The 13,709-nt window shown below is 49.1% G+C and overlaps 1 protein-coding gene across 5 annotated transcripts in view; it reads left to right on the top strand.

Moving 5' to 3' along the window:
• Positions 1 to 13,709, top strand: part of FAM135B (family with sequence similarity 135 member B) — a 271,496-nt gene that overhangs the window by 167,313 nt on the left and 90,474 nt on the right. For all 5 annotated transcript variants that reach the window (XR_012378374.1, XM_025871527.2, XM_073893243.1 and 2 more), the window contains one exon: positions 9,384 to 9,523. Coding sequence is in view for 4 of the 5 variants with exons in the window: in XM_025871527.2 (XP_025727312.2) it covers positions 9,384 to 9,523 (140 nt within the window). In the remaining variant the exon portion in view is untranslated. The remainder of the gene's footprint in view (positions 1 to 9,383; positions 9,524 to 13,709) is intronic.

Here is a 13,709-nt window from a genome sequence, read left to right as displayed (position 1 = left end):
TGTGTGTGTGTGTGTGTGTGTGTGTGTGTGTGTGTGTGTGTGTGTGTTGGGGGGAGCAGTGGATAGAAGGGTAGCATCTTCTGAATGCTAAGCGGTAAGAGATGTTGAAGAGTAAACGTATGGGATCCAGAGGTGAGAACATCCACTCTAAGCTGCGGCAGTCAGAGAAAGCTTGCTCACGACAAGAGCGTCTGAAATAGGTCAGAAAGATGGAAAGGGATCAGCTCCTGCATCAGGCCCTCGGCTCCTATTCCCTGAAGCGTTGGTGCCAAATAAGGGGGTGGCTGTTCTATACAGTCCAGCTATGCCCGACACTGGTCCGATTGTGGGCGGGAGCTGGTGGGGGCAAGTGCAGAAGTGCAGATGGAGAAGGATCCCAGAACTTGGTCAGGGCATGTGGTAGCACCTCTTCTGTCCTGCGCTTGCTGCATGTGGAGTTAAAGGTCAATTACCGGGCTTGGCTGGGGCCAGGTCTGAGTCGGGGTGACCCATCGGGATCCAGGTCACTGGTTGATCTGGGACTACGGCAGGCAGGCCAGCAGGAGAGCCTGAGGGCCTCAAGAGATGGAGGAGGTCTGAGTTGGAGAGGGGAGCGCTGGCCCTGGAGTAATCCCCAAGTTCACACACGGACAGACTGTGCTTCTGTGGCATTTGGCACAGATGTCCCACGGCGGGAGAGGGAGCCGTTGGAGGGAAGGGGAATGTGCAGGAGCATCCGTGTCCCGGAGGACCAGCTCAGGCCCCTCTGGGCCGCCCCGGGGTTTAGAGGGAGGAAGTGAGGGATGAAGGATGTAGGCTGAGAACACAAGCCCTGGCTGCAGGAGCAGGTCTCAGCAAGGAGGGCTGGGCTGACCCGCACGTGCTGTAACGGTGCCTTGTTCATTTGAACCGGGGGCGGTACTCGGTCAGTGCTTCTGGTGTGCAGTTGTCTCAGTAGCCTCTGCCCTAAACTTTCCAACCACCCCACCCATTGGCTCGTTGGCCTGGCCCCTCCCCCAGATCCTCCCATTCCCTACAACCCATAAATCAAGGAGGTATGCCTGGCCCAGCAGATGGCCTGCAGGATCCCGCTCATCACTCTTGCTGGCATGGGTTCTGATTGGTGGGCCCCTGCGCTAACCTTGCTCAGAATGTCCGGCCCCCACTCCCAGCTACAGGCATGCCCTACTGAGCAGGATGGAGGAATCCAGTAGGGAAAGTGAGGCAGAGGAGGACAGGGTCCAGGGGAGAAAGTCCTGTGACTGAAAAGACTGAAAAGCTCATTCATGGCTTGGGGAGGGGCAGGGCTGGGGACGGCCCTTGGAGGCAGGAGGGGGCTGGGGCTGCTAATCTTTCTGGACTGGCCAGTCCTGGCTCAGCCCGGGGCAGTGGGGCTGGCCCTCCCTCTGAGGGACCTTCCGTCTCTGTGGAAGGAGAAGGCGGAGTGACCACCTGCTCTCAGCTACTCAGCACTGACGCTGGGGGGCGGGGGGCTGCTGCTGTGGTAGCAAGGCACAGCTGCCTCCCACGTCCTGTGGCTCCCCGTGAAGGCCGAGGTCACCGTGGGCTGGGGAATGGCTCTGTGCTCCTGGCAACATACTGGGGACCATGACTGGGCCTGGGCGTGGTCGCTGCCGCTCCCACAAATACTGGATCAGCTGCAATTGTGGCTCTTCTTCGTTCTCCTTGGGAAGCATATGGCCAAGGCAGATGGCTCAGAAAAGTCTGAATCACATAAAGAGGGCTCTTTGTCACCCATTTGCTGTCTCCTAATGACTTACTAACAGAACGGGTTTCAGGATGAGAAGACGGGGCCTTATACCCTTCTCAGAAAACCCCACGTTGTGCCTTTCAGGCGTACTTAGCGCCTGCTGTTTGCAGGGGGGGCGTGGATCGGTGTGGGTGCCAGGCCATCGTGAGGACACAGCAGGAAACAGAGCCAGCCTCGGGAGCTAGCTGTTCGAGCTGAGGTTCAGCTCACTTCCACAAATGTTTATTAAATGCCGCTGCCAAATTCTCAGGGATTGGCTCACTTGGAGCTTTGGGCAGCCGTGCATTCTATAAATATTTGCCCGGCCGGGACACGGCACGAAGCACCGGCTGTGCTCGGCCCTCACCTTGACTGCAGTGTCCACACTGATCATTTAGGACCAGTGAATTTAGATTTTATTCTGAGTGCCACGAGGGGTGATGATGCCCGGTTTATATTTTACATTAACAGACTCAAGCGTGGTAATAGTAGAAGCATGCTCAATATTGAGAGAAAATCCTAAAACGACAGAGAAAGGATTAGATTAATCAGAACCACGTTTTGAATGTGAATGTGCAGGATTCGCAGATGATTGGCTAAGGGGGTGAGGGAGAAGCATTGTCCTACTGTGGGTAAGAGACTGGGAGAGAAGCACGTTTTGGAAACAAGAGTAGAGGTTCTGTCTTGGGCATGTAAGTTTAGGGTGTGTATGGGACATCAAAGCAATAATGGCACAGGGCGGAGGGATGGTGTGCACCCACGCGGGAGAGAGTGGGATATAAGATGTTGGAAGTGGCTAGGGTCCCCTGGGGAGAGAGAAGAGCCCATAAAGGAGAAAAGACGTGGGTCCAAGATCCTGATGGGGGTCTACAGTGCAGAGAGGCGGGAGGTGCAGGCGGAAGCATCCCATGGGATCGAGGGGGAAGCGAGATGGCCAAGCAATAAAGACCCATAATTATTGTTATTTTTCCTCCGAATATTGAGGCTGGGGGAGTTAAAATTCACCCCAAACCTCCCAACTAGAAAGCAGGGAGATTCTCCATGCTCCTCCATCCTTGCAAGCAATACCCGCTGCTCTGGTCCAAGCCTGCTCTCTCCCCAGAGCTGAGGGGCACTTGAGGATTTCCGTTGCACTTCCCCCGAGAGTTTCACTAGTAGCTGGTGGAATTCTGTTGTGGGTCCTTTTTACAGTCACATCGGCGACACACTGCTGTCCACGGAGCCGCACCTGTGACATGTTACCCCCATGTGCCGGGTGCTCCCACAAGTCATCTTGTTCAACACCTCCAGCCCTAGAACGGGAGTTCTCTCTCATCCCCAGTTCACAGGGGAGGAAACTGAGGCTCACACCCGGGTAAGTTCCTTGTTCACAGGAACACAGTAGACAAATGCCAGAGCCCCGGGCAAACGCGTGGTGTTTCACTCAGATCCATTTCTTGTTCTTGCAAAAGCAGGAGGCTGTGTACTGGACTCTGCCATTGACATGCACATGGAAGGGCCTGAGTTGGCTGGGTGGTTAGGACAGAACTGCAGGAAGCCGGGTGGGTCACTGGAGTCTATTAGAGGCGGCATGCTGGCCTTTTACATTTGAGATTACATAGCCGTGCATGTTATTGGCTAGCAGAGTATTATCAAGTGCTGTCCTTACCGGGCTCCCTCTAATAGGTAGGTCGCCATGGTTATAATTAAGTAATTAAGCCTGCTCAGTGTAGATGGGAGAAGGCTCACTGCTGAATTGCAGCAGCAGCCCTTGTTCATTTTCAGTAGGTTAAATGGTGTTTTTTTTCTGCGTTCTTTGGTTTAGTTTCTATAAACATGAATTTCTGCCAGGCCATGGTATCTGCTGCGTAACTTGATTCTTCATGCGGAGGAGGCTAGAAGTCCAATATCTCGGGTGTTGGCACTATTGCTGGCATTCAGAAACTTCTGAGCACCCCCCCTTCACCCTGCACTCGTTAGTAATGACATCATGGGTGGATTCCATGAATATCCGAGTAACTATAGTATGCACAGCCCAATGTTCCATCATTCTAGGACATCACCTCTTCTGCAAAACGGAAGTGGTAGGGTAGGGAGTCCAGCGAGGAGAGAACGAAGTTGGAAATGTTGGAGTAAATGTTGGAGAACATTCCTTGTCATTGTTGTACCATCACCAGCGACTGGTGTTATGTACACCATATTGCCTGTGTGGTTGTTTAGTTAAATAACACATGAGTGAATAAGCAAACTTAGGACAAAAGAATGCAACAAAAGCACAAGATTTGGAGTCCCCGATGTGCCATCTACTATATTTGGTGCTGAGGATGTAACTAAACTGCTGTGACCTGAGCTTCCTTGTGAGTAAAATGAAGACTCTCATATCTAAGGTCAAGTGAGATAAGGGACATAACGTAGCTAGAACTCAAACCAATCCCAGGCCAGCGTCTATGGAGCAATCCACAATGGGTGAACAATTTTGGTATTTATTATACCTTACAGAGAAGTGATGTTTCCAAACCATGTAGTTAATAAATAACAACGTCTGTGCTCAAACCCAGTTGGTTGTACCTAACTCACCACCTCAGTTCAAATTGGTTGAATAGGCCATATAAGATGTTGCAAATAATGCAGTGTATCTGGAGAGATGCGAAATGCATTCAGACAAGATGTCTGTGGAAATGAACAACAAAGGGATTACCCATTCCCTGCTCCATGGACAGATGTGCAAGATGGATATACCCCAAAAGGAACTCAGATTGTCCATTTCTGAATTCCACTGTCTTGCATAGGACCTGACACATAGCAGATGATTAATAAGAATTTAATGAATACGTGAACATGTTCTATAGCAAAAAACATGAAAACATATTAATCTGAGATTATGGGTAAGGCAGAAACTCATATCCTTGTTCATTAAAGCAACATATTAATATTCCATGGGCATCCCATATTTTAAGTAGAAAGCAAGGAAAATGTTTGTATTTTTTCAAATGGCAACACAAATGACAACTAAAATATAGCCTTTTATTGTCACCAATATGATGTGCTTCAAAAATTGAAGGTACAAGTGCATTCACATCTCTTCAGACATTTCACAGAAGTGCTTTTGTATCTGAATGTTCTGTTAGCAGAAATGCTTCTCCCATCTCACATTGGCTGAGGAGTTCCAGGCTTACACGATGAAGTGGGATCCTGTTCAGAGAGCCAGGCTAGGAAGGAACTGGGTCTGATCAATCTCTTGCTACTGGGGCTTCTCATGGGATACGGGTGTTCTGTTGAAGGGGGTTCTTTAGAGTGCCAAGAAGCTTGTAGCCTCAATGGTGAGCTCCTTGGTGGTCCAGGTGTCTGCATAGGGCTTGGGGTCCCTGCCTCAGGACTTCCGATGATCACTTTTTAGGTGACATTCACGTGTTCAGCCATTGCTATTCAGAGCACGACCTTTGTGACAAGTTAGATGGATCCACAGAACTTTCCAGCTCGTAATGTGACCAAGCCAACCCTTCTACTCATGAATCCTTGGGCCATTGTGAACATCCAGAGTCACCATCCTCGAGTCCAGCTTTCCTCAAGCTACTTTTATTTCCAGGAAAGGGTGGTGCCTTAGCCATTCAATATGTTAACACCTCTTTGGTTGGGGAAAGTCTGTCCCAGTCGAGTGGGTCTCCCCACTTCCAAACTCCAGAGAGACTCATCAGTGCCTTGGCTGTGTGCTCCCAGGGGTTATACTTCCCCTGTGTGGATTGTTTTACTTGTACTCTTGCGACAAGGGTTTCCAAGGAAACTAGCAGCTTTGGTGGAATCACAGAAGGGCATGTCATACCTCTCTAAGCTTGACAATGAGTGTTCCCTGGTCCTACCAGCCAGAAAACACTTAAGTGAAATGGTAAGTCCCTCTGGTCACTCTCTAGAGAAACAGTGCACCCTGGGATCATGACCTGAACCGAAGGTAGATGCTTAACCTACTGAGCCACCCAGGTGCCCTCCCACCCCTTTCTAAAAGATTTTATTTATTAGAGACTGAGCAAGAGAGCGAGAGAGAGAGAGAGAGAGAGAGAGAGAGAGAGCAAGAAAGGAAGTCCTGTGTTAAATTATAGGAAAGCCAAGGTCCTGACCTTGAGTTGCTCTTAATCTAACTTGGCTTTTCCACTTCTATGAGCTCCAACATGTTGGAGGATTCTCACATTGGAATATGGGCTCCATTTGAAGAAATTCAGTGACAGCTTCTCAGCATCTTTGGCCAACACTCCACATCTCACCCGGCTGTCTCCAGGCCTGAAGGGCTGGAAGGAGTCTCCCAGAGTTTTGACTGTTGAGTACAAACCTGATCCTCCGGGGAGCTCCCATGTGCAGGCAGAGCCATTGCCATGTTCTTGGAATTGGAGTGGGATTCATTCCACAAATAAATGCCCATGAGTGCGTTGCAGGCTTGCACTCTGGGGCAGAGGGTCCATGTCAGATGAACAGCACCTACATTCTGTGATCTACGCTCACAGAGGCCCCTGGGGCTGGTGAAGGCTCCCAGCGGAGGGAAGGTCATCCTCCAGGTTGTAGACATTGAGAGATAATGTAGATATGCAGATTGTTGATATCACTCATTTGTGGGTGGGTGGGGGGGGTAGGGGGAGGGAACTCAGCGGAACCTAAGAGTTTTTTTTTACCCTTGCCTTCTGGCCTGAAATTCCAGATTAAGCTGTTTGGAACTCACTCCTTGATTGGTGGGAGCCATGGAGGAGTCCCTCTGCCGCTGCGCTGTTCTCTTTCCCCTGCTCCTTGCCTCTCCTTTTCTTTTCTATTCCTTCTTCTTTCTTCTCCTCCCTTCTTTCCACTACCTCGTTTGCCCTTAAAGTTCCAGCTGTCCTTTCAGATACTTATGCGTGGTACAACCCTGGCACACACGGAAGCAGACAGATATTTGGGGAGACTCTAGTCTACACCTTCTCCTTGGACCACTTGAGTAGAAATCCGGTTACCAGACAAGTAAAAGCATTCTAAAGAGGTGTGGCTCTTCAGCCCGCAGCTAAGTAAGGGCAGCATCCCGAATATCCCCAAGGTCTTTAAGGGTGGAGAGAGCATGCACATTCCCCATCGCTGGGTGCCCAGTGCCTGGTGCATACAAGGAGGGTGGGCTGGAATAAGTGCTTTCTCCGTGCCAAGGAGGGCTCCATAAAATGAGCCGGAGAGCCAGTACCAGAAATTCCAGGAAGAGGCCTTGCCAAGGAGAAGAAAGTCCCATTTCCTGCAGAATGTCAGGAAGAGGGAGCCAAGATAATGGGCAAGGCATCAGAGTGTGCGTTGTCATTGTCGAGGAAAGAACCCCAGTGGGAACGAAGGAGACAGGCACCGTCTCAGTGATGCCTACAGTCCCAGACGGCGGCCGTGATCAGGGAGCCTCCCCTGTAAGAAGACTCCTGTTTTGTGCCCTACTTAATAGTGATAAGAAAATGACACAGGAAGTCCCATAGGGCATAGGAAATGCCTCATCCTGGGCCTAATGGGGGCACTTTGGGATTTGGTGATCTGTAAATATCATTGAGTCCTATGGTCTAGTTTGTCAGTCTTCTCAAAGTCAAAGGAGTTTAATCTGCTGTAGAAATGTGGCCAGTGGGCAATGCCTGGGTGGCTAAGTCGGTTAAACACCCAGCTCTTGATGTTAGCTCAGGTCATGATCTTGGGGTCATGAGATCGAACCGCAGGTCAGTCTCCGTGGTCAGTGGGGAGTCTGCTCGAGATTGTCTCTCTTTCTCTGACCCTCCCCCTGCTCACATGCATGCTCTCTCTCTCTCTAAAATAAATTTTAAAAAAATCTTTAAAAAAATGTGGCCAGTGGAACTGTATTCAACAGAAAATGCTCAAACTTTTTTCTAAGCATAATTAGAGTCATCCTACTGCATATTGCACACCCAGTATGTGCCTGGTCTTAGGATCTTGATTTATTTTATGCTCCTTATGTCTATACGGATCCCAGGAGGTCAGGGTGGATATGCCCATTTTTCATGTGGAAAGCTTTGGTTACAAGGGGTGATGTCACTTGCCCAAAAAGGCTGGTGATTGAACTGTTGTGCTGGTTGTCCCTCCTGGTACTAGACGGCTCAGTGCTGCTCTGACCTTCAGAGTCTTTACCCCATCCATCCTCTGCCATGGTGTCGGGCTGGCTGATAGATCAACTAGGCCTTGACAGTGATAGAGAGAGGGCTGGTGCAGCAAATAAAAACAGAGAGGCATTTGCACACAAGGATCACTTCTATTTAAAAGCCACATCACTTTGAATCCAGAGGGTCTAAATAGGCCTGCATTAGCCTGGCAATTCTGTTTCCTTCATGACGAAGTGCAAATTAGAGCAGGCACATCTGAGCAGCCTTGGTAATGACCTGGGATTTTACATGTTTTTCTTCCCTCTGCGGAAGCTACAAGGCAAGTGTTGGCTTGCACGTCACTCTGCACTGGGGGCTGAGAGTGACCCTTTCTTCCTGTTTCCCTGGGATTCTTCAAGCCATCTGAGGACAATGCACACTGCACTTGAGCTGTTTTTCTTTGCTGGTTGCGCTGATTTTTTTCCTGTTATTTTCTGGGCTTTCTTTGCAAACATGCTATTTCATTCTTTCTGTAGTGATTTATAGGGGACCTACATTTTGCTAGGAGATGGGTGCATTTTAGTCAATCACCTGAGACTTCTTGGTTGTTAAATAGATAGATGTGATGATGAAGCCACACGATGCCTCATCACATAACAAATACCAAGACTCCTGCCTCTTTTCCTTTGAACCGTGCTCTCTTCATCTGTAGTAAAATCTTCCTTAGCAGTTTCCCAGAAGGATTAAGGAAAAGAAGCGTACATGAAAGCATGTTGGAAGGTATAAAGTACCACACGGCTGGTCATTTTATGAATAGGTAATCATTGCCTTATATTAGAGAAATATTAGCCTTATTTATTTGAGAATGTTTTTCTATTTTCCTTAGGGTGCAGTTCATGTGTTAAGTGGTTCTGAGAAATCCACCTGTTTGCTTTCCATAACTCTGGTCAGCGGATGCAGTCAAGGCTCTCGTCATCATCAGATAGATGTGTCTTCCTGAAGTTGAACTCGACTTACAGACAAAATTTAGGGATTAGGGTGTATATAGAATGCTTTGGAAGATACTAAGTCGAACAAGTTCCTTAGAAAACTTGATGTCTAATGCCATTAGAATCCATTTAACCAAAAACTCAAGACAGAGTGTTTTCCGCATCATACATGTTATGTGAATGACATTTTCGGGACAGAGATTCTATGGGCACTAGGAAGTCCTTGGAGAAGGAAAATAAGTTTCTATCCTTATTTCCCTGTTCTCTTTCCTCCTGATTTCAGGAGAGGAGGATTATGGAAGGACTCACAGAGGAGGGGACATGTGAGCAGGTGAGCAATTTAGCAGACACCAATTTCTAGCTGAGGAGCACTACATGACAAGATCAGATCGTGTGGTGTGTAAGGGATCCATAAGTTTCTTCCAAGATGCCAGCCCCGTTCCCTCAACAGCAGTCTTTATAGGACGGGATGCCATTCTTCTATGGTTTTAATCTTTGGACACCACAGTGCATTTGGGGGCCATGACCTTCCTTGAGCTGGACTGACAGCAGAGGAGGCTGCAGGGACAGGGCAGGCCTGGAGTTCATGGGCACCTACTGGTTCTTGTTTTGCAGACAGCAGCAACCTGCACTCAGCCTGCACCCATGAGAACGCCGTGCACAGCCGGGTCTTTCAGATCTTATACAGGAACGAAGAGGTCCCCATAAATGACGCCGTCATCTTCCGGGCTCATTTGCTCTTAGATGGAGAAAGGGTAAGTCATGCAATCTGCTACCAGCCACAGGTGCTTTTGTATCTGTTGCTGGGTAAATGGTAAGTGAAGGAGAAGCCAGAGATTTGCTCTAAAGCCCGGCAGGGATTCATGACTTTAGAGAACCCACGCACTTACTTATTTATTCTTTTTTGTACTCATTCTTTCATTCATGTGCTTCCCCCTGCCATGTTCCGAGCAGTTTCCATTAGCTACCTGACTGATGCTTTTATTCCTTCTTCATGTACCCGTTTGCTCCTCAGTTCTGGGGCTCCATCAAGCAGTCAGTCAGCAGACACCTACTGGGTATTTGCTTTGTGCAAGGCTCTGTGTTGGGCCCTTGGGTGGGGGACAGAGCTGCAGAAGGAGGCAGGAACTCTACCCTCGAGGGATTGGGAATTCAGCAGGAACACAGGTATAGAAAGCACCCCCTGGTGGGTGACGTGCACGGTGCTGGCTGCATTTACAAATAAACAAAGGGCCCCAAGGATGGAGAGATGAGCTCTGTGCGGGACATCGATGGTTCCACCAAGGAGCTGGCTTTGAGACACACCAACTCAGAGTCGCTCAGATGAAGAGAAATAGAAATGGCACCCTATGCATGAGGAAAAGCCCATAAACCTTGGGGACCTCATTCCATTTGTGGGAAACCTGATCAAAAATTCTCTTTTTCCTCAGATGAACACATTTCAAAGGAATATCTGAAGTCTAGGCCTTGCTCACACTTGTCCAGTCCCACCTCCAATCCCCATCACCACAGCCCGGCTGCTCATTTCCTGCTAGAATACCTTCAACGGTGTGGAAGTGTATTCCCATTTTAGGAAAGTCAGATTAGAGGCAGGTCCCCCACTCCCATTCCCTGAGTGGTGCGTGGAACGGCTCCCGCTGGCCAGGTGACTTCTTCCTCTTCTCGTGCCTCGTGGCTTTCCCTCCACGTCTTTCATGGTCTAGGTGGTAACCAGGTTCCACTGTGTGGCTGGAAGTGAAGAACTCATTCTTCATTCATCAATCCGTCCATCCATCAGAGATTTATTGAGTACTGACTAGCACCTGCTATGGGCTAAAGATAGAACAAAAAAATATCCCTGGTGTCTTGGAGCTTATATTTTACCATTAGATCAGTACATCACAGGGAAGTCAAATAAACAAATCCTGTACATCCTACCCTTGAGCCTCGCACTGCTAATGCTCAGCTTACTCGTCTATAAGATGCGCCCACAAGGGCGCAAGAGTGGGAGCTGGTACCCGCCACCCCTGTTGGAGGTCCTGTGAGGCTACCTCGACCTGACATGGAAGAGAACGCATGGCAGGCCCACTCGGCAAGACCTCGGCTGCTTCATGAATGCCCAGAGCTCAGCTCCTAGACAACCTTCTCACCGGATGGAGCTTATTCCCTGGAAGACAAGGGACAGGCAGGAGAGGCCTCCCTGAGAAGTCAACATCGAGCTGAGACCCCAATGCCGAGGAGCCAGGCATGCCAGGAGCTCAGGGAGACAGCATCCGTGGGGGAGGGCACAGCAAGGACTAAGGCCCTGAGGTGGGAATGAGGTTGATGTGTCCCAGCAAAAGCGATAAACCTAAGGTGACTTGCACAGTGAGTGGAGGGAAGGAGCAGGAGGTGAAGCTGGAGAGGTAGGTGGGGCCAGACTTGTGTTGCAGGCCACGGGAGGGAAGGCAGAGATTATTCTTGGGTGATAGGGAGCCATTGATTTGGTCAGAAAGGTGGAAGGGCACAATTTTGCCCCTCACCCCCACCCAGTCTGTGAGCTTCTCAGCGCTGGGGTCTCCTCTGTCTATGTTTGCAACACCAACGCCTGCCAAGGTACTCCGCTGGAGACCCCCGGCTAGTGTGAGCAGATGACTTCGTTGACAAAGGAACAAACTGAATTTTGAAGCTGCAGCCCTTTCAGGGACTTTGTAACCCCTCTCTTTCCAAACAGAAATGAATATCCCCAGTGTGCTAGCCTCCAGTTACCCTGAGCCCCGTCTTCCTTGTGCCATCACAGTGACCGTGAACACTTTATCTGTAATTGAAATCGAACAGACCCGAACGGCTGCTATGAGCTGTGCCCACTGTCTCCTGATGGCTGGCGCATCGCCCCCCTCTCTACCTTCCCCCACCTGCTTTGGACCCCGTTGCTGATTGCAGGCATGGCTCAATAGTATCCATACCTCAGTAGTATCCTTACTGTACCTTACCTGGGTTCGGCTTGTGAGAGGCGTAGCGGTGATTGAAGGAAGGGAGGAGAGTGGAGCCAGAGTATTCACTCCCCAGGCTCCTTCCATGCTGGCTCAGGGAGGGCTGCTTGTCCAGTGTGCCGGAGCCTGGCTTGTGAGAGCCAAAGGGACATGTCTCTTTCCACCTCCCCATTCAGCGATGTCACATGGGTAGCTGGAAATCAGCTGTGGTGGAAATATTTGCACCAGAGAAATCGGCAGTGCTGCAAATCAGAGTTTTCAATTTTCCTTCTGAGAGCCGCTTGTTAAGCCACAGTCTCAGCTCAGGTGAGGGGGCCACTCCACGTAGCTTTCTCTCCAGTTCTGATAACCATTCCCTCAGCCTTTGTTTCCTGGTCCAGGGTGGCCTGGACATCCTGCGGTGACCAGCCCTGATGCGTGGCCCTCATCTGTGGCTTTCCATAAACCCTCCCCTCACCCTTGTGAATCATCCCTTTCCCGAACTGCACACATTCTTCATTTTGAGTGCATCATCTGCTTCCTTCTTGGGCCCAGTTTAGGAAGAGAGCGCTGAGGTTATTTTGAGTGTTAAGGAATTCCAAATTAGGCTGTGCGCTCACACTTGGCTCATCCAGTTGATGGCAAGAGAACATCAGTTTACCTCTCATGGACCATCATCATTTGGCATGTTGGTCTCAGAGCCCTTCCGGGCAGCAGCTGTGTTGGGAGGCTGGGTTTGGACATTGCTCAGGTGTCTTGGTCATCTTTCATCTGAATTTACCACGTGCTCCTGCCCCAGCAGTCTGTAGCCCTTTCCCAACACCCAAGTTCAGCTCATGTGAGGTTGTAACAAGCCTCGGTTTTGAGGTTGAACCTCACAGGAGTCCCTGTGACAATACATATTGCTTCCTCCCTCTACCTAGTCACTCATCTCTACAAGCCAATTGTCACAGTGTTGGGGTAATCCAGACAGCAGCAAACAATGCTACAGTTAATCATTATACCCAAGTCAGTGACAATTAAAGTTAGTTAGATATGTCCATAAACACTGTATATCGAGAATGGACACGTTAGCTCTTTTCTGGTGCGTATCTGTCTGTGTTTGACAACCAAAACACTGCCTATAGCCACGTGGCCAGGGTTCATGTTCCCGGGTGCACACAGCCCGTCATTGTGAACAACAAATCCATACATGATGGCTACACGTCAAGCATACTGTTGCACATGCTACAGGAAATGCAGACAGGATTGTGTCCGCACTGTGAGGGCACGGGTCAGCAAGACATGACCATGAAGCCATCCCAGCTCAAGGCATAAGATGGGCTTTTTTCATGATGGTTGGGAAGAGTGATTGTGAAAGTAGGATGACTGTTTTATTTACATGCACTCTGTGTAATCACTCAGAGGATTTGGGAAGGCTGACAAAATGCATAGAATAGTAAAAGGAAAAAACAACAGCAACAATAGAGTTAGCCAGAGTACAGGGAAAACACAGAAAGGGGGCGGAAAAGCCTGGAAACTCGGGATGAATGTCATAGACCAAAATACACAAACATGGTGTTGGATGTTGCCAATGGCAGCCGACACATTCAGCACTGAGCTTCCCAGCAGCCTCGGCAAAGATGACAGTTCTTAACAGCAAGATGCTTAGTGCCCTGAGGAGGAAGAGGAGCAGATTACATCAAAAAGTCTTTATCAACAAGGTTACATTTTTATAGGCTTAAAAAAGGAAAGTATTTCTCAAGATGTGATTCTTTGTTGTATCCACACCACAGAACCCTGGCATACTTGTTCAAAATGCAGGTTCTTGTGTGTGTGTGTGTGTTTGTGTATGTGTGTGTGTGTGTGTGTGTGTGTGTGTGTCAGCTTTATTTATCCTGCAGTCATTTATATGAGCAGATCCCTTAAGCATAGAAGAGTAAAGAAGAAAGAATTACAATAAAAACATAATTCAGTACATTAATAACCAAACCCAGGGTTCATATGTGGCCCTTTATTAAGTCTTTCATGT

The sequence above is a fragment of the Callorhinus ursinus genome, unplaced genomic scaffold (assembly GCF_003265705.2).
Source record: "Callorhinus ursinus isolate GAN/ISIS: 27379988/994484 unplaced genomic scaffold, GSC_fseal_2.0 scaffold5, whole genome shotgun sequence".
In the NCBI taxonomy this organism is placed as follows: Eukaryota; Metazoa; Chordata; class Mammalia; order Carnivora; family Otariidae; genus Callorhinus; species Callorhinus ursinus.
This window is presented reverse-complemented; position numbering and strand designations above follow the sequence as displayed.